Genomic DNA, 21,722 nt, shown 5'->3' with positions numbered 1-21,722 from the left:
TCTGACATTACTTTCTCTTCCTGACTACATGCTAGGCCACTAAGTAGGGTGAGGTGAGGTACCTAGGGAGCACAATTTATGGAGGTACTCACACTCAGGGTCACACAAGTGCAGGGTATACGTCATGTGCCATGATGTATTTAACTTCTCACCGTAATGAACTTTCCTGAACCATTGACTTCTCTTCCCACAAGCCCTACAAAACCACAGTCCTTGATCCATCCAACCACTGTGTCTCTCCCAAGCAACTGAAAATGACTAGGCAAGTGACATAACACTTCAGATGAAGGCCAATACAAATGACTGAATCTCACCCCAGGTCAGCCCCCAACTCTACCAGCAGCTCTTTTTGCATGTCTGTAAATTACTGCTCTTTCCATTCCATGGGGAAATATGGCAGACATGGTTAGTACTATTCCTACCCCTCTTGACTGAAAATATAGTAATAACAAGGTCATCAGACGCTAATGCACTTAAATTCCTGCCTTCAGGATTTCATTTCCCTCCAACCTCAAGGACTTTCTTCTGTCCAAGGCCAAGCACTGTAACCAGCCTTGGCTACCCTCCCATTCTCAGAACATCGTCCTAACATCCTTCCCTCTCCACTACCAGTAACGTCTCCCTGTCAGTCCATCCCAGGATAAATATACCTCAATCCCTTCCTTTCAAAAACAAAACAAAATCCACAATCCTCCTTACAACCCCACGACTCCCCTCCACTACTGTCCTATGACTTTCCTTCCACTCACACACAAACAGTACTCTGTACTTGCCAGCTTACCCCTTCTAACTGCCCATCCATCATCCCACAGACTTCCAGCGCCTTCCTGTCCCACCACTTCCCCCCACCACTAGCGTCCTAATTGCCGAAGCCCCTGCCCCCGCGAGATGCTGCTCTCAGCAGCATTAAGCACGCTTGTTCACCTCTCCTGTGTGAGTCTTCCTCCTCTCAGGTCTGTCCTCCGTCCACGTTGGCCTCCTTCCTCTCTGCTCCTCCGCAGTAGCCTCCTCTTCCTTAAGTGTCAGCGGCTTTAGGCCCAAGGAAGGAGGAGACCAGGAGCTCAGAGGAGCGGCCTGACCCGACCTCACTCAACACACTCAGAGGACGGGACAGTCGTGGAGAGCGAAGGGAACGGGAAGGGCTTTGTCCTCTAGAAGAGTCTAGGCCAGGGCACCCACACACACAAGGGTGGGCAGAAGGGAGGACTAGGGTTCACCCAGGAGCAGCGTGCACAGGGCCGCTCCCCTCCACCAAGTCTCAGCCACGGCTTCTACCAGCGCCTTCGATCCGACCCACCTGGCCTACGAGCTCTGATAGGGCGCATGCGCGGGAGGGAATGCGCCAGGGGCGGTGCCTGCGGAAGAGGCAGCACGTTGCCGTCCAGCCGCCCAGATAAAGGCTGGAGCCTCGGCCACCGGCAGCGTAGATTCACCTGGCTACAGAGGTCGGGTCGGTGCGGGTCGTGTGAGCCACCGTAGAGGCTGCCAGTCGCAGACGTCGAGCTGCAGCAGGTTGGTGTCCCGAACGCGAGCGCGGGTCCTGCAGGGCGCGGGGGTGCAGGGTGTGGAGGTCGCGGGAACAGACTGGCCTGCGGGGAGGGGTGTGGTAGGAGACGCGGAGCCGGGGGCCTGGACTCCCGGACTGAGGAGGGGTTCGGCCCGGGTGGAGGCTGGGGGGCAGGCTGGAGAGGCTGCGGACAAGGGCGGTGCAGCCGAGGCCTAGGCCGCATCTCCCAGTGCAGCCGCGGGGCGCGGCCCCTGGCGTTTGGCGCCCGGCACTAGGTACCCCGCGCCTCCAAGGCCTCATCTCCCTACGGTGCTCCTGCCTGGGGAGCCAGACTTGCTCAGCACGACGCGGGCTCGGGCCTCTGGGCGCTGCTCCCCTGGTCGAAACGCACGCAGGGCAGCCCCCGCGTGTCCCCATCCCAGGCGAGCGGGAAGAGAAGGTAAGGGACCTCCACCCAGGCTCCCAGTTCTGATGGGGGACGAGGACGACTTTCTTCCTTCACAGCACTTTACAGGGCAGAGTACGGCTGTCCTTTGCTAACTACAAACACCTGCTTTTCAGCCTGGGAAATGAACTCTTCAGGAAACAACGACAATTTTGAGGGCAGTAACTCCAGACCTTTCTTTTATGTGCACCCCGTGGCCCAGCAGCTTCACCTGGGTCCCTGGTACCAGAATGCTGTCTATAATCCGTTCTCCATTCCTGGGGCAGGTAAGGAATCTGAATCCCCAAAGAGGTTCAGTGGGATTAGGGACCCTCCCTGAGCCAAAGCCTGAAGGTTTCTAACACCTGCGTCCATTACCGCCCTTTCCTCACCCTGTGCTCACACCAGAGAGACTGTAGCAGCGCATGGGGCAGTGTTTGTTGTTCAGGTTAATAGGAAACATTCGAATTCTAGCTATATGCCAGTTACTCTGCTAAATGCTAGAAATAGGTTCTCTCATTGACCTCAGCAGCCCATGAGCTAGGTATTGTTGCTATCCTTGCTCCCCAGATGAGGGAGCTGAGGCTCCCAGTCAGTGACTGGCCCAGGGTCACAGAGTAATCCAACCAAAGTCCCCTCGTGTGTGAGGCCAGAGGTGCCTTAGTGCTCCTAGTCCCTGTAATTTTTCGACATGGCCTAAAAGATTCTAAAAGCTATTATGGTGATGTCAGAAAAGTATGTTGGAGGAAGATGACAAGCAAGACTTGAAAATGTTTGGAAGGTAGACATATAGCGTTTCATTCAGTACATGGGGGAGGGGGCTTTAAGCAGGCAGGAGGATCCATGGGGTGATTCTCCCATCTCACCTCTCCAAGTAGGAAAGATAATGTTAAACTTGCTCTTCTGAGTATCCTGCTGGAGATAAAGCATGTTGTAAATATTATGCAGCTTTTCCAGGTAGAAAACTAGGTGTGATAAGGAGAGCTTCTGAATTCACCACTGTTGCCAGCTGAATAGTAGTCTCATTCTGAGCAACAGGGACCTGTGCCAGCATATGGCCTGTGACCTACAATTCTTCACTGTGCCTCTACCTGCCAGATGTTGGACTAGCACCTCCACATAAGCCAGCTCCTTCAAGAAATCTTACCGTATATAAACTCTTGGCTCTGTTTCTCTGGAGATTCCCTAATTAGTACAGACATTGAAATGCTATTTTGAAATGGTGCAGAGACAGGAATTGTGTGAGTACAGAGTGTAGGAAGTTCTGAGAGAACGCAATTTATATTGTATCTTAAACATTCTTTGAATTAACAGGTTGAGATGCTATACCTCTGTGGTTTTTCCACACCATTCAGCTTAAGGTTTCAATTATTTATCCTTTATAGTTGTGGTTTAGGGGAATTCAAGTGGATGGTGCTGGGAGTAGGAAGAAAATTTGTATTTTTAATTGCAACATAATTCATATTTTAGTGAAAAAAGGAATGTATAGAATTCCAAGAGTGAAGCCACTTTTGTTTGGCTAGATGGGAGCTCAAAACACATAATCCGTTTTTTTAGTCTATTTCCCTCTATTTCTAGGTTTTGACTTTCTCTGTGTTGGCCTGTCAGCACAGCATTTCCAGGCCTGTAATGATTCTATGGCTAGTGATCCAAGAGAAGAGCCCACTCTTCCAGTAGTTTCAACAAGAGTTCCAAACCTGACTCTCCATGGACTGGCTTTGAAGTTATCTGTCTCTGTAGTTAGATGAACTTTCTTCTGTGGCTTCTAACCTCTTAGGACAATGTTGAAACCCAAGCTGAGATTTCCTTTTCCTTCAATAAAGGAAAATACCCATATGCATATGGTTATACAAATATACTAGAGGTATCTTAGCCAAGTACTAGAGGCACACTGATACCTTCCTCAACAGTGAAACTGGGTTCATAAGATCTACTGCACAATATTGGCTAAATTGCTTCATGAACACTGATTGGAATATGACTGTTCCTTCTTTTATATAGTTAGAAGTTTTACCTTAGCTTCATTTGTCAGTTGTACAAATCTGTCTTGCAAAGTCAAATGCCTTTCCCCAAAATATATTTGTTTGGGAGAAATATGTCTGGCATTATTGACACCACTGCAGTGGTTATCCCTAGAGTGGAAATGGGGGAAGATGTGTGTGTGTGTGTGAATGAATAGGGCTGAACACATAGGCTTAGAAAGGATTTTAAATCCAAAGAACTTTTGTTCCCTCTTGCTCTGTAAGGCCTGATATTCTTTTTGCAACCATGACAAGCCTGAGTTATGCCTGGTATGTGCTTGGTCTCTTTTAAAAGGCTACAAAGTAGGGGGTGCTATTCTTAATATGCTGACCAACTGATGGCTTGGGAACCAACCAGTTGGAACAGATGCCTACTGTAGTGCTGTTCTAGTGTGAAGAAGGGTTCTGGAGGCCCCACTGTTCTAGTCATTGCTCCTTCACTGGTTGACTCCTGTGGATGTCCAGGGAGGAACTGGGGGCCTTTACCAACTGACATAGAGAAAACTCAATATTTTAACCATTGGTGTGGCTGTACAGGTGTTCTGGCTGAATGTTGTGACTGGCCACAGGAGACAAAATGGCTATGCCTTTCTCTTCCTAGGTTTGAGAAATGGAAGTCTGTATTTTCCATATCCTGTGGTGCTCAATGAGTATCCCAGCTTCCTCATCCCTCAGTCCCCGTTGCCCACTACTCTTAACCGAAGACCCATAGTCCCTATGTTTTATAACACGGCACAGTTCAGAGAATATGGTGGCTGTGGGAAAAAAATGAAAACGAAACACACACAGACTGAACCTCAACAGGCTGAAAACATGAGAGAAAAACAAGACATGCACGCAGAAGGCGACAGCCATGACACAGGAAGGGTGACCAGTATCCCTGCTACTAATATTGACATTGAAACTGACAACATTCATCAAGAAACAGATGGGGCTTTGACTTCTGTTGCCCAGAAGAGGGAGCTACGTAGCAAGAGCCCTTCTAATAACACTCTGCATAGAGATGCACCTCAAGGAATCTGTGTATCCGAGAAAGAGCAAAGGAGGCTAGTACAGGGCAAAGGATCCTCTATAATAAAATTCTGGAAATCATTGAAAGAAACTATGGGTTTGTATGATGTGGCTTATGGTAAAGCCATGCCAGAGAACATACTGCAGCACAATGGGATTTCACAGAGTTCCTGGGAAAGTAGAGGTGTGCTCTGTAACCCTCATGAGGGTGGAGACTGCATTGCATATACAGATGAACACAGAGCTGTCCAGTCAGAGCAGTGTCTTGATGTTGTAAGACATGAGATGTTTAAGTCAGGATCTATCATGGAGATGAACTTGGGTGAAGAAAAGAAGGGATATGCAGCTGTTTCCCAAAACCCACCACCTCCACCTGGCAGGGATGAGATCCAGAATAGCCTGAACTCAAAACTGTACCCGTCTCCTGGAGACATCAACAAGCTGCATCAGGAAGGGCCACCCTGTGCCAGCATGGAAGCAGTAAAAGACCCGAGCCTACATTCAGCATCTCAGGAGCTCCTTACTGCAGGGGAAAGCATGCCAGAGAACAGTCGTGGGAGCCATGGCTCCCCTGAGAATGTGCGTGGAGAGGAAGAGGTAGAGAGCAATAGCTACCCTGAGGGGGGTGTTCCATCCGCTACCTGGTTGGCCCAGTTCAACAAAGTAGGTCAGGCCACCCAATGCGATATGAGTTGGTGGTATGAGGTACAGTCTGAGAATTCCCCTGAGTCTTCACCAGGAAGTGGGAGAAAGGGAGCAGAGCAGCTGTCAGTGGGGAGCAGGAACCAGGATGAAGTTGGTGAGGTAGAGAACAATGGCTGCGAGGGGCGCGTTCCCTCCCCTACCTGGTCGGCCCAGTTTACCAAAGTAGAAGAGGGCATCCAGTGCGACATGAGTTGGTATGAAGCACAGGTAGAGAAATCCCCCCAGCAAATGCCCTGCAGAGATGAAGGGGCCTCACCAGACTGCAAAACCAAAGGGTCATGGAGAAAGCCAGTCACAAATAGGGAATTAAGTGCAGACAAAGATGAAGTGATGGTGAATGATGAGATTGGGGAGGTGCATAAAGAGAACTTGAAAAGGTGTGCGGAGACTAGAAAGACTGTGAAGGGCAGGAAGCTGAAAGACCTGAGCAGCGCCTCAAATGTTAAGACAGCCTATTTGCTGCAGAAAAGCGCTGCCTTGACCATCGTGCTTCCTGAGGATTCAGAAGACTCTGAGTTGGAAGCTGAAGATGGAATGCATGAGGCAGAATGCCTCCTTGAAGAAGTGAGTCCACAGGGCCCTCTGACATCTTCCAAAGGAAGGTCTTATCTGAAGGCTGGAAGGATAATCAGGATGCCACCTGAGTGCTCTGTCCCTCCCCAACTTATGGTTTGGCCCACCAGAAATAAGTACAGGTTATTACAAGCTGGTGGTGAATATGAGCACTTAGTCCCTGTGGTTTACCAGTTGAAACGACAGGATGGCTGTGAAAGTACTGGTGTCACCCTCCGAAGAAAACACACTATGCCCAAGCCAGAGGGACTGGAGTCCAGGAGAGCCTCTCACAAACCATTGGAATGTAAGTGACTAGTGGGTTCATCCTATCTGGTTGTCTGTGGCGGTTCCATACCAAGTCCTGGATGCAAAGGCAGCTGTGAATCAATAGCATTTCTCTGTTTTGAAAGTATGTTGTCACTTAAGCTGTAGGTACCCATATTCATAGGATTTGCAAAGAAAATCCCAAGTTAGAATTCCTGCATTCTAGGAAACTGCAATGTAATTTGAAACAAAGTGCTATAGTAGATTATAAAGATTTGGATGGTGGCGGTAAGGAGAGTTGGGCTGAGATAGTCAGGAGGACATCAGTCTAGCTGGATTGCTGAGAATGGGCAGTCTATGTGGAGGCAGAGAATTTCGACACAGTTTTAGGTTCTGTGGTTCGGAGACAAAAGAGCAAGTTTGGAGTGGGAATGGAGACAGTAGCGTGAGCTCAAATGGGCAGCCCTGGCAGGATTCCTCTCGAGACCATCCTGCCAGAGGGAAGGCTTGTGAGGAATTGGGAAATAGACCAAGGAGAATGGGGTAAACTAGTAGTGTTTTTCTTCACTTATAGATTTTTATCCTGTAGGCAATAAGGGGCTAATCCAGGTTGAGTAGAGAAATGAGACAAATGTGCCGTAGGAATTTCAACCAGCAGTATTTTATAGGAGAAATTAGAGTGAAGAGTGCCTATATGGCTGAAAACCATTTTGTTTGTTTTAATTTTATTTTTTGGCTCTGTGGTATGTGGGATCTTAGTTCCCCGATCAGGAATTGAACCCAGGCCCCCTGCATTGGAAGGTGGAATCTTAACCACTGGACCGCCGGGGAAGTCCCCCCAAACCAGTTTTATTCAACAAAAAGTGTTGTACTGGGTTGGCCAAAAAGTACCATAACATCTTACAGAAAACCCGAACGAACTTTTTGGCAACCCAATAAATCAACAAAGTGGTGAGGGTCCTGACTCACATGGGAGTATGAGATAGAGACATGTATTTATGAAAATGATTCTGTACTCTAGTAAATCTTTTTCCACATGGACTAATTTGTATCTCTTCACAGTCATACTCTACACGATCTGTATAGAGTGCATCAAACTTAGAGGTGTGACCTTAAATTTAACTTTTTTAAAAAAACCAGGAGGTCAATAAAATTTAAACTGCTTAACAACTATGTATACAAAAAAAAAAAAGAGATAGAGACATCTGAGAGGACTAATGCAATTGAATCTTTAAGAAAGGGCTGGAGTTTGAACTTGAGTACATCCAAAAAAATGGTAACATCCATGGAACAGAGTTAACTTGGGAAGAGAAGTTGTTTTGCTTTGCTGTGTGGGTTATGGTGGGAGGGGCATAAAGTGGTGAGATTGAGGGACTGGACTAGCAGCCTCCCCACACCTGGTTGAAACTTGAGTTTGGACCATCCTGTGACTGGCGGGGGCACAGCTGACAGGAGTGGGGAGGGTGGGCGGGCCCAAAGGAGAGCTTTTGGAGATGATTACCTCTGGGGTACAAAGAATGAAGCAAAGCAGGTAAGTGAAGAATGGGATGCATAAGAGCCCCAGGGAAGTTTAAATAAGTTCCAGTCTTAGTCCCAGAACCTTTAGACTTGACATATTTATGCCTACCACTTCCACTGAAAAGTTGGGGTATTGTCACATCTTAACTCTTGGCTGTTGTCATGACTTCGTTTCATGCTCAGTAATTTGGAAGGGGTTTTTAAAAATAGGGTGACTTTACAATATGAGCAGAGTTTTTTGGCTTTGGTATGTTTAGTCCCTGCTTATAAAAGATGGCAAGAGAGACTGTTCTGGACCACTGTGCTTAGAGACCCCTCATACATAAGAAAGAAGCGCTGTGTAAGCTCCATAATGAATGGGACCATTCCAGATGTGTGTGAGCCCTAGATCACGATGTCTAACATTGTAAAATGAATAAACTAAAACACCGGCAACTTTACCTTTAGCCTTCTCAAAGTCTTATCTGCTTCTGAATTCCCATGTCATTTCCCATCAGAGCGTGTATGAATCTTCTATTTTGGGTAATAACATTGGTTATAAATTTACTCCCTCTCCCCCTTCTTAATATTGTAGTTGAGTAGTTTTTAGCACTTTTCTTCTTTGGCCATGTCTGAAAGAAAGTCTGGGGAATTCCCTGGTGGTCCAGTGGTTAGGACTCCTTGCTTTCAGTGCCGAGGGCCAGGGTTTGATCCCTAATCGGGGAACTAAGATCCTGCAAGCCGCACGGTGCAGCCGGAAAAAAAAAAGTCTGACCGAGTCGTCCTGTGAAGATAGTGGGAACTTCAGTTTACTCCAGGTCACACAGTCAAGATTTTAATTTCCAGGCTGAAGTCTCTCTTCTATAAATTGTCTGTTATTATTTTTGCCAATGATATTTTTTGCTGCCAAGAACTACAGAATGATATAGAATAGTATCATGAAAAACAGGTCAATTTCTTGAAAGATGTGTTTTTGATTTATTTTTTCCTTTTGGTTTTTAAGCAATTTGGATTATTTAATGTATGAATCACTTCTTCCCTCAGGTAACTGTGAGAGATCAAAAACCAAGTTCCCCTACAAAGTAACAGAGATTCGAGGCAGATGCTATAAAGTTTAGGAAATACCCAGCAGCTCTAGAGGTTGGTTATGTGTCCTGTGTCCAGTTCGTCTTATGATTTGCTTTTTGGACTTTATTTGTTTGGGGTTTCCTACTTGGTGCCTGGTCTGCCCTTCAAAGCTAACACTGCTTATGGGCAATGACAAACGGCAGAGTTCTACCCAGGTAACAGACATACCTTGTAAAAAAGGCCCTACCTGACAGGATTAGAGCCAAAGCCTTTCAATTCTGTGGAATGTTATTTTTAAGCTGGCTTTCACACTTAACTCCCGATCTGTTAATGGTAGTATGTCGTGGGTTAAAATGGGATTTTGTAAGTGATCCTGGCAGTGTCACTCTTAGTGTCCCAGCTTAGAGCTGGGTACTGGAAGCTTAGCATCTCCCTTAAGGGGCAGTAGCTTGACAGGCTTCCCTACACAGAGTCTTGGCATTGGGTAACCCTGCCTCACCTCAAGCCCTGGTCCTGGAGCAGTGGCTTGATGGCCCCTTAAAGGCCATTTCTGCCCTGCAATGGTCATAAAGGGAAGACTGATAACTAAGCTCAGGCAAAATGTCAAGACCTTTGGCTTTATCCTAAAAATGGAAACTAAAGATATTGGTAATGATTGTCTGTATAACATCTTGAGTCTGTTACACACCAATTTAAGGAAATGTATTCCATTATTATTTCACAGGAAATAAATTGCTGAGTTCCAGCTTCAAGGAAGAGCTAAATATTGCATCATATATCTCTCTTGACTGAACTATTAAAGCATTGTATCAAAAAACAAGAAAATGTGACATTGTAAAGCCTTTGGAAATATAAGTTGTAAAACAGCAAATAAATTGAATTGCACAAGTGTGTGATTCTTAAGCATTTTCTTCTCTCATAGTGGCCACATCACTCATGACAGCACCATCTGTCATGAATAGTTTTGTCTTGTAATCTCCAAGGACCTTTAGATAAGGAGAAAAGGATGGTGGATTTGAGGACAAAATAAAAAGATTAAGCATTCCCCACAAAGAGGAACCATCTTGAAGACGGAAAGGATGCCAACTCATTGTTTATAAATGGAGGCCAGGAACATAGTAGGTCCACTGATGGATATTTCCAGTGGTGGCCTGTAGAATCATATGTTTTATGCTTTCAACTAGTGTAGACTCCTTAGGAATAAAGGAAGCTTTAGGAAACAAAAGATCTTTATACTAAGAACCTAGGACCTAGGTGGTCAATTTGTAGAACCAATCTCCCAATAAATGGTGCAGGTTAGGTCTGTGACTATGTGCTAAAAAGATTTTTATGTGATTGGAGGCTCTCCCACGGTTATTTGAAAGAACAGAGCATATGTGAGAGGATGGGGGTGCCTCCAAGAAAGGCTTTCTGGGTGACAGTATGGACAGTATTTTGATACATATCAATGTGTCCACTCAATGCTGCTTCTAAGTAACCCTGTGATGAAAATGTCCTATAGAAAAATGTCCTTTAACTCCCTCTATTAACCAAGTATCCCTCAAAATGGATTAAGGAGATGGTAAAAAGTGATTAAGCACTACATTTTTTTAGATGAGAAGCAAAAGATGATAGTGTTTCCAAGGCTGGTCTTATGAGACCTATGACTTTATTTAACCCCTTCTTAAAGATTTTGTTTAGATACTCCAGGAAAACACCTCTCACTCCTATCCCCACCCGAGGCTGGATTATGTGACACTCCTATGTGTTCTAGTAGCACCTGTGTCTTAACTTTCATAGCCCATTTCATGACATGACAGATGAGACTTGTGACATTCTTACCCTCATCAAAGGAGACCATGTATTCATTCCTTAGGGCCATGGATTAGTGTAGCCAATGCAGTATCCCCATGGAAGAGTATAGATCCTGGGACATCATATATATTCAGGTATTTGTGAATGAATGGCTTAGTGTTAATTAGATTAACAAATTGGGCCTTGTGGGTTGGACCCTAGAAGGTGGGGAAACTGATAATGCCAGTATATGGAAGAGGAAGCACAAAGACAGAGGAGAGTACCAATGAACACTTTCCTGTTCCGTAATCCTTCCCAGTCTCGCCTTTACCCTAGAGGGGAGATGAAAAGCTAAGTATAAATTTGGAAAATGGAGTCTGAAATGAACGATAATTCCTGACCACACCTACCCTTCTTCTTCCCTGCCATCTTACCTCTGTGGCAGGTTGAGTTCCTTAGGACCAGACTCTGAGATGGAGATTTGGGTGCAAGAAATTTAATGGGGAATGCTTTAGGGAATAACATCTCTGAGGGGACAAAGCATGATTAAGCAGGAGTTTGGGTGTGATGCAGGCACAACAAAGGCCTTGGCCAATCCCACTGAGAGCTCATGAGCTGTAATGACCCTGCAGAATTGTCCCAGTTGGGGCAAGAGGCTACATCTTACACCCCTGCATAGACCAGTCACTGTGATGCAGGATGCCCCTGGAAATGAGGCGTGGCCTTGGATAGCGCAGCTCTCTTCAAGCAAGAACAACCAATCCCTGGAAAGTGGAGGTCATTTGCAACTGTTACCTGAAGTCAGCTGTTAACCAGCAGTTGGGAGAATAAATACTTCAGTCCTGAAGTCAGGTGTAGGGGTTAGGAGGCAAATACAAGTGGCACAATACAGCATCCACTATAACTTCCAAATCATGTTCCAAATGGAAAATGTAACCATACTTTTAATAAATTCCCATTGAACACCACCATGCGTGACACATTGTGTTAGAAGGTGAGACTACAACATGAAACGAGATGGTCTCTGCCCTCACGAATTTTCCAGATGTGGGCAGGAACTAATTACCACAAATGTAGTAGCTTAAAGCAATATCCATCAACTTCCCGTCTCTGGTCTGGCATGTAAAGAGATTAGAAGTCTTCACTCTGTCCTAACAAGTAAAAAGCCGAACAAACTAATCATCAGATCTTCTTAAATCTGTCAGAGAATTGAGGTCACAGGGCAAACCGCTGACCCCAAAATTGGAGAGATGGGCAGATACAGAGTCAAAACTTACTGGAGCAGAAATCTCTGTGGGAACCACTGCCATACTTTGCTACCTGCCAGAAAAAACACTCTGGTTTTAAAATTTTCACGCGAGGGCATCCCTGGTGGCGCAGTGGTTAAGAACCCGCCTGCCAACGCAGGGGACACGGGTTCGAGCCCTGGTCCAGGAAGATCCCACGTGCCGTGGAGCAACTAAGCCCGTGTGCCACAACTACTGAAGCCCGCATGCCTAGAGCCGGTGCTCCACAAGAGAAGCCAGGGCACCGCAACAAAGAGTAGCCCCCGCTCGCCACAACTAGAGAAAGCCCACACACAGCAACAAAGACCCAACGCAGCCCAAAATAAAAAAAAATAAATTTATTTAAAAAAGAAAAATCTCCTGTGATTTGGTTCAGATCACCCAAACAGTCACCCTTAAAAGGCCAAACTATCTTTTAACATAATCTAATCATGGGAGTAAAATCCCTTAAAGTAACAGTTCTATAGGTTTGGGTAGGAAACCTTGGGGCTGTTTTACAATTTTGCCTACCACAACCATGATGGCAGGCTGATAAGATACCTCTGTAAAGGGAGGTCTGGTGGCTTCTTTTGACTTCCTTAATAGTAGAGAGTACTGAGTTTGAGGAAAGAGGTTTTAGGATGAAGGAATTTGATTGACAGCTTTATGGGCTCAGCAGTCTGGAAATGAGAACAGAGGAGGAGGAGTTTGGTTTGAGGTTCTTTTGGGTAAGCTGGGCAGAAAAAACACAAGTCAAGGGAGATAACAGGCTTAACTGATGGACCACAGAATGTAGGCCGGCGAAGCCCACTGCTTTTTTTTTTTTTAAATAAATTTTAATAACGGTTCTTTTTTAAATTTATTTATTTATTTTTGGCTGCACTGGGTCTTCGTTGCTGCGTGCGGGCTTTCTCTAGTTGCAGAGAGAGGGGGCTACTCTTCGTTGCAGTGCACGGGCTTCTCACTGCGGTGGCTTCTCTTGTTGCGGAGCACGGGATCTAGGCGCGCGGGCTTCAGTAGTTGTGGTGCACAGACTTAGTTGCTCTGCGGCATGTGGGATCTTCCTGGACCAGGGATCGAACCCATGTCCCCTGCATCTTAACCACTGTGCAACCAGGGAAGTCCCAAAGCCCACTGCTTTAAGTTAACCCAAGTAGAACAGGCTGTCCTGCTCATTCCCCACATACTGGCCTCTTCAGGGATTACTCCTGCTCTCCTAACATTTCACAATTAAAATACCATATTTATTAAACCATTTCTCTAATATTGGAATGGTTGTTTCCAACTTTATATAATTTTGGACTTTAAGAGGATATTGTTATCATCAGGACAACCTCACCTTACATCCTTTTCATGTCTTTTATTCTCTCGTATGATGTCATACATGGGATCTTCATGTGCCTTAAGGGTGAGAAAAGGTTAAGGTTGGGTTAGGCTTCATGGGTTGTTAGTTAATTAAACATTAAATCCCTGTTACTAAAAGCCAGTTATTCTTTTCCAGTTTGGTTGTTCAAACGTTCTAATCCTTCCTAAGGGTCACCAGAACTGCAAACTCCCTGAAGCTGTAAAAATAATTTTCCAATTAGAAAAATACAGAAGGGAATTCCCCAGTGGTTAGGCCTCCACGCTTTCATTGCGGAGGGCCTGGGTTCGATCCCTGATCGGGGAACTAGGATCCCGCAAGCCACGCAGAGTGGTCAAAAAAAGAGGGACTTCCCTGGTGGTCTGGTGGATAAGACTCCACGCTCCCAATTCAGGGGGCCCGGGTTCAATCCCTGGTCGGGGAACTAGATTCCACGTGCATGCCACAACTAAGAGTCTGCATGCCACAACTAAAGATCCCACATGCCGTAACGAAGATCCCGTGTGCCGCAACTAAGACCCAGCACAGCCTAAATAAATAAATAAATAACTATTTTTTAAAAAGAGAAAAATACAGTATATAATTTAAATATCCTTTATAAAGAATTAAACGATGGCAGAATCATGAAAAACTATTCAAGGAAGAAATATTGAGGCAATTCTCTTTGTTCTATGTGGATACATGATCAAGAAATAGTATTAAGAAAAACAAGTGAATATAAAATTATATATAACAATGAAACATTTATAGGTATGCAAAAATATATAAGTATCCCAAACAAAGTATGGAAGTATACTGGAGGTATAGATAATTTTAAATGATTTGAATTACTTAAAAATAAGAACACGTATGGGAAATGTTATGGTATTTGAATTATCTCATTTTAAAAAAGAATAAATGTTTATTACAGAAATTTTAGATATTATCAGAAAATCAAATTTTTTAAAAAAAATCTACTACTTCACTACCCAGGGATAACAGTAATATTAACATTCGGTCTTTTTCTTTTTCTTTTTTTTTTTTGGCTGCACCACACAGCTTGTGGAATCTCAGTTCCCTGACCAGGGATTGAACCTGCACCCACGGCAATGAAAGCGCCGAGTCCTAACCACTGGACCACCAGGGAATTCCCTGGTCTCTCTTTTTATTTATTGGCCGCATTGGGTCTTTTTTTTTTTTAATTTATTTTTGGCTTGATCGGGTCTTCGTTGCTGCTTTCTCTAGTTGCGGCGAGTGGGGGCTACTCTTCACTGCACTGCATGGGTTCTAGGCACTCGGGCTTCAGTAGTTGTGGCTCGCGGGCTCTAAAGCACAGGCTCAGTAGTTGTGGCGCACAGGCTTAGCTGCTCCATGGCATGTGGGATCTTCCTGGACCAGGGATTGAACCCATGTCCCCTGCATTGGCAGGCGGATTCTTAACCACTGCACCACCAGGGAAGTCCCGCATTGGCTCTTAGTTGCAGCACACGAGATCTTCGTTGAGGCATGTGGGATTTTCAGTTGCGGCATGCAGGATCTCTCGTTGTGGTGCACGGGCTTCTCTCTAGTGGTGGTGTGCAGGTTTTTCTCTCTCTAGTTGAGGCACGTGGGCTCAGTAGTTGCAGTGCGCAGGCTTAGTTGCCCTGCGGCATGTGGGATCTTAGCTCCCTGACCAGGGATCAAACCCGCATCCCCTGCATTGGAAGGCGGATTCTTTACCACTGGACCACCAGGGAAGTCCCTGGTCTTTTTAAATTGTTATTCATAATTTATGAAAAATTATAATCATACCATTTATATATAAAACTCCATTACTTTTCAGTTGTGTTTTCATAAACATTTTCCCATGATATTACACATTCTTCTAAAACACAATTCCTAATGGCTAAATAATTTCTGTTACAGTAATTTCTGTTGATATATTGGACTATTAAGGTGTTTCCTATTTTTCTTTAGCTCCCATTTTTCTAACCACATAAATAATAATGAAAGCTATCCTTATACATACATAAAGAATTGTGTATATATTAATGTTCTCTTACATCCTTAAGGTAAATTAAAGTGGGATTTCTGAGTCAAAATGAGTATGTTTAAAGTTTTTGAGATTTATCGCCAAACTATGTTCTATAGTATCTGTAGAAATTGTCATTCCACCTAAAAGTAGAACGATTGATCCAAAATAAGTTATTTCAGATTATTAAAATGAAAACACAACATCTTAAAATGTCTTAAAAACTGGAGAATGGGGCTTCCCTGGTGGCGCAGTGGTTAAGAATCCACCTGCCAACGCAGGGGACACAGGTTCGATCCCTGGTCTGGGAAGATCCCATATGCCACAGAGCAACTAAGCCCACGCACCACAATTACTGAGCCTGCACTCGAGAGCCCGCGAGCTACAACTACTGAGGCTGCATGCTGCAACTACTGAAGCCCGTGTGCCTAGAGCCCATGCTCTGCAACAAAGAGAAGCCACTGCAATAAGAAGCCTGCGCACCACAACGAAGAGTAGCCCCCTGCTGACCACAACTAGAGAAAGCCCGTGCACAGCAATGAAGACCCAACGCAGCCAAAAAATAAAATTAAAAAAAAAAAAACAAAAACTGGAGAATGTCTGTTGACTCCAGTTTGATATATGTTGATAACCTCAGTACATCCAGACAGCTACATATTTCACTTGACAGAAGCAGTTACTGAATGGAGAATTTACACCCCTGGGAAATGACTCTGTTAAAATAAGGTGAGGAAAAGATAATTTTACTGTCATGTAAAGAGCAAATATAATTTATATATACACTTCTAGCTTATAGTTTAAAGACATATAATCTTCAGGTAAAGCCTGGAAAACTAAAACCCTCATTTTAGTTATGAAACATGATTTTTTTATACAATAAGTTAAAAAAAAGTGATTGAATAAATAACAATGTCTGCTTCAGAAAAAGAATCACTATCCCCAAGGTATAAGCGAATAACACCTTAATGAGAAGTTTTTTGTTAAGAACTAATCTGTCACACAACTGTACAGGCACGCCTCATTTTACTGCACTTCACTTTATTGTACTTGGCAGATACTACGTTTTTTACAAATTGAAGGTTTGTGGCAACTGTGTTGAGCAAGTATATCAGCATCATTTTTCCAACAGTATTTGCTCACACCATGTCACTGTGTCACATTTTGGTAATTCTCACAATATTTCAAACTTTTCATTATAATTACATTTGTTAGGGCGATCTGTGATCAGTGATCTTTGATGTTAGTACTACAACTCTCTGAAGGCTCAGATGATGGTTAGCATTTTTTAGCAAGAAAGTATTTTAGATTAAGTTATGTACTTTATTTTTTTAGACAGAATGCTATTGCACATTTAACAGAATACAGTATAGAGCAAACATGACTTTTATATGTGTTGGGAAATTTAAAAATTCATGTCATTTACTATATTGTGGTATTTGCTTTATTGAGGTTCTAGATATTGCTAGAACCACACCTGCAACATCTCTGAGGTACGCCTGTAATTTAACACAAATGTAGTTAACACCAGATACTTTGGCCTAATGACTTCTGGGAATGTATTTTGTGTGAATTTGCAGTTCACTGTTAGTACCTAATCAACTGATATTCACTATCTCTGATAAATGTAAATTGATATGGTGGGGTTCTACTTACTACTCTGAACAGTTCTAACTTTTGGTTGCCTTTGATAAAAAAAAGGGCATTCTTTGTCGCCTGTTCGGTGACCATATCGTTTACAGCATCAACCTGAAAACAAAGAAAAGAGGAAATATTTCTGTAAGATAACACAGTTTCCTTTAATGAAGACAAAGGATCAGTAGATCATATTAAAGTTTTTCTTCATTAAACTCCAATTCTAAAAGCAAATGCAATCAGTGAATGAACCATGTAAAATCCTAAAAAACAAAGGGAAACTACAGATCTTCCTTGAGTTATGATGGGGTTACATCCCAATAAACCCATCATAAGTTGAAAATACTATAAGTTGAAAATGCACTTAATACACCTAAACTACTGAACATCATAGCTTAGCCTAGCCTACCCTAAATGCACTCAGAACACCTACATTAGCCGACAATTGGGCAAAATCATCTAACACAAAGCCTATTTTGTAATAAAGTGTTGAATTTCTCATGTAATTTATTGAATACTGTACTGAAAGTGAAAAACAAAATGGTTGTATGGGAACATAATTTTGAGAGCTGCATCTCAGGAAACCATTGAAAAACAATGAAGTTTGGGGGTTCTCTGTTGACTGCCTCTGAGCTGTCCCTGTCTTTATCTCTCCTAACATCTAAAGTTCAGGAAAGGAGGATAACACTCCTTCAAACCAATGTCTTTCTTTGTGTTCAAAACCCTCCTACCTTTAAAGGAAAGGTGATCCTTACTATTCAAAATGTGGTCCATGCACAAGCAAAATCAACAACACATGGGAGATTGGTAGAAATGCACAGTATTAGGCCTGCCCCAGAAACACTGACCCATACTTGGAGTTCAAAAGACTTATTGGTGATGTGTAGACATATTAAAGTTTGAGAACCACTGTTCTAGATAGTACTACAATCACTAAAAGTATGCATATGTGTGTGTGTGTGTGTGTGTATATATATATATATATATATATATATATATATCTTGTTTGGAATGAGTCCAAGTTTTGTGGTGCCTGAGCTTAAATTATTCGGTGGGGGTGGGGATGGAGGGGGCTCTTTAGGAAAAACAAAAATCTTGCCTTGGCAAATTTTACAAAATCCTATGACCATAATCAACACATCACTATGGTCCCTGCAGGTCTTTGAAAGACACAAGTGAGGGGCCCTGAAACTTAAGCTTCATTTACTTCTTGGTAAAACTGGATCTGGTCCCAACCCAAACTTTTATTTTCCAAGTCCATGCAAATAACTATAAAATACTAAGTGAAATGCAACTAACCACCTCATCAAACAGAGCAGTGGTTTTCAAACTTTAAAAAAAAGCCATAGACTTCTGGGTAAAGATGACAGACTAAACACATTTGTCTCCTTTCATTTCCTTCCTGAGATTCTATAAAAATGACAAGAGAATTCTTTTCAAAAGGAATAATCCAGGAAATATCTCAAGAAGGGCCAAGTAACAACCTCCATAAATCTGTTCCTCCATAGAAGCATTGGAAATAGTTGCAAATTTTTCCAAATCAAGTTGTCTGAAACCTTGAAAATTAACCAAAGGCTTGCCACAATCTAAAGAGTATTAATTAAAGAAACCCTGCTGAGCCTTGGTAGGAACAGCAGGATTTCTGGTGTTTTAACTGGGCTCACTCCCAACCCCTACTTACACAACAGTCTTAAAAACAAGCAGCCCTGCAACTATGACAGCTGTGAAAAGCAGCAGTGTCACACCCACTGAAGAGGGAAGACTGGATTTTGAGCACCTCAAAAAGCCCTGACTTCAGAGCACAGAGCCATGCTGGCAGGATATCATTGCTATCTGACCAGTCATGCAGTTTGCTCTACAGAAAAAGCCCTACCCCAGGATATTTGTCAAAAATAGTCACTTGCAATTGTTTAACATCACAGCTTATTATGGCTGTGATATCACTGGGTAAACGAGAGCCCAGCCAAAAGTTTAAAAGGAAGATCTGGGGAATGAGATGTCCATAGAGGGCTCTCAAAAATTCTGACATAATTCCGGGAAGCTAGAAGACTATACACATGTGTAAGGCTGTGTGCATGCATAGTAAAGGCCTGAGAAGGCCTTTTTTTTTCACTTCTGACTCACTGTTAAGGCTCTGTGCAAGCAGGCACTAAAGGCTAAGGCAGACATGTAAACCAAACCACATGAGCATTTCAGGTTTGTCTTAACACACACATATAACCTCTTGGCAAAGGGTAGAAGGCTTCTTAGATCAATGCACTTAAGGAAATCTCTGTCGTATTATTCGCTGACCTCTAAGCTAACAGAGGAGACTTCAGTGGCCATACACTACAGGGAATACAGACTTACAGAATTAGTTAGGAAAGTCACTAAAAATACAAAAAGGAACAATAACAAAACCTGGGTAGAAGGGAGAATCTGATTTCCAGACCACCTTATATTATCTAAAATGGGCAGTTTTCACCAAAAAATTGCAGAACACACAAAGCAACAGCAAGTCCAGATACTGGACTTACTAGACAAAGACTTTAAATCAGCTATTATAAATAAGTTCAAAGAACTAAAGTTATGCCTAAAGAATTAAAGAAAAGTATGAAAGTGATGTCATAACAGATGGAAATTATTAATAAAGGGATACAAATTATAAAAATAAACAAAAAAGAAATTCTGGAGTTGAAAAGCACAATAATCAAACTGAAAAATTAACTGGAAGGTCTTAACAGCAGATTTAAGATGGCAGAACAAAGAATAAGCAAACCTGAAGATAGGTAACAACTGAGATTATCCAGTCTGAGGAACAGAAAGAAAAAAGAATGAAGAAAGCTGGCCAGAGTCTCAGAGACCTGTGGGATACCATCAAAATTCACAGCATACGCATAAAGAAAATCTCAGAAAGAAAGGAGTGCTAGAGAGTGTAGAATGTTTGAAAAAATAATGGCCAAAAACTTCCCCAATTTGATGAAAAACATTAATCTACAAATCCATGAAGCTCAATGAACTCCAAGTAGAATGAGTTCAAAGAGATCCATCATAGGCAAACTGTTAAAAAGCGAAGGATAACAAGAAAATTTTAAAAGCAATGAAAGAAAAACAACTCATCACATATAAGCAATCCTCAATGAGATTATCAGATGACTTCTTATCACAAACCATGGAGACCAGAAGGCAGTAGAATAACACATTCAAAGTGCTGAAAGAAAGACTATTAAGCAAGAATTCTACAGCCAGCAAAATTATCCTTCAGAAATAAAAGGGAACTTAAAGTTCAGATAAACAAACTCTGAAAATTTATTGCTAATGGACTTGCCTTACAAAAAATAACAAAGCTGAAATGATGAAAGGATACTAAGCAGTTACTCAAATCCACATGAAATACACAGCACCAGTAAAGGTAACTACAAACATAATTATAAAAGACAGTATAAATACATTTATTGTAATTCTTTTATTCTCCTATCTCATTTTAAAACAACTACATAGAGAAATAATTATAAAACAGTGATGATGAGCTTATAATATATAAAAATGTAATTTATATGACAATATTATCACAAAGGAGGGGGAGAGAATGAAGCTGTATAGGAACAAAGTTTCTGTATTCTATTGAAATTACATTAGCATTAATCTGAATGAAAATCAAAAGGCAGGTATTGGCAGAATGGATAAAAAAATGTTTTCCAAGTAAAACAAACTTTAGATTCAAAGACAAAAGTAAACTGAAAGTAAGAGGATGAAAAGAGATACAAATAAAGCAGTGTTTACAGGAAATTTATAGCTTTAAATACCAACATTAGAAAAGAACAAAGATCTCAATAAATAATATAAAGTTCAGTTTAAAAATCTAACTGAAAGAGAGCTGGAGTGGCTATACTAATATTAGAGAAAACAGACTCAAAGGCAAAAATTGTTACAAGAGACAAATATTGACATTTTACAATGATATAAGGGTCAATCCATCAAGAGGATATAACACTTATAAACATATATGCACCTAACAACAAAGTTCCAAATAGATGCAGCACAAATGGACAGAACTGAAGGGAAAACTAGATAATGCAACAATAATAATTAGAGACTTCAATATTCCACAATGGACAAAACAACTAGAGAGAATATCAACAATGAAATAGAAGACTTCAACAATACTATAAACCAACTAGACCTCACAGATATCTGTAGAACATCTGACCACCCCAAAAGAACAGAATACACATTTATTTGAATCCCACATGGAACATTATCCAGAATAGAGCATAGGCTAGGCTATAAAACAAGAATTAATAAATTTAAAAGGATTCAAACCAGGACTTCCCTGGTGGCGCAGTGGTTAAGACTCCGCGCTCCCAATTCAGGGGGCCCGGTTTCGATCCCTGGTCAGGGAACTAGATCCCACATGCGTGCCACAACTAAGGAGCCTGCAAGTTGCAACTAAGGAGACCACGTGCCGCAACTAAGGAGCACACATGCCACAACTAAAGGAGCTGGTGAGCCACAACTAAGGAGCCCACCTGCCACAAATAAAACCCAGCACAACCAAATAAGTAAATAAAATAAGTACTTAAAAATAAAATAAAATAAGGATTCAAACCATACAAAGTATATTTTCCAACCACAAAGAAGACAAATTAGAAAGCAATGATAGTAGGA

At 42.5% G+C, this 21,722-nt stretch overlaps 2 protein-coding genes across 5 annotated transcripts in view; one reads left to right on the top strand and one right to left on the bottom strand.

The window, feature by feature from the left end:
- The window catches only part of LOC117201351 (retinitis pigmentosa 9 protein-like), a 207,397-nt gene that overhangs the window by 179,649 nt on the left and 6,026 nt on the right, over window positions 1–21,722 (bottom strand). The window lies entirely within an intron of this gene.
- LOC125965314 (uncharacterized) lies at window positions 2,165–11,914 on the top strand. 2 transcript variants are annotated; one of them, XR_007479050.1, is made up of 3 exons: window positions 2,165–2,218; window positions 9,029–9,124; window positions 9,777–11,914. XR_007479050.1 is itself a non-coding variant. In XM_049714466.1 (2 exons), exon 1 carries the CDS (start codon window positions 5,057–5,059, stop codon window positions 6,533–6,535), a length of 1,479 nt encoding a protein of 492 aa, XP_049570423.1. In that variant the 5' UTR covers window positions 4,879–5,056; the 3' UTR covers window positions 6,536–9,124; window positions 9,777–11,914. The 2 variants fall into 2 exon arrangements, 1 of the variants encoding a protein (XP_049570423.1); XM_049714466.1 differs by lacking the exon at window positions 2,165–2,218 and having other exon boundaries at window positions 4,879–9,124.

This window comes from Orcinus orca, chromosome 9 (genome assembly GCF_937001465.1).
Source record: "Orcinus orca chromosome 9, mOrcOrc1.1, whole genome shotgun sequence".
Lineage (NCBI taxonomy): Eukaryota > Metazoa > Chordata > Mammalia > Artiodactyla > Delphinidae > Orcinus > Orcinus orca.
The sequence above is the reverse complement of the archived record's forward strand: the minus strand, read 5'-3'. Positions and strand labels throughout refer to the sequence as shown.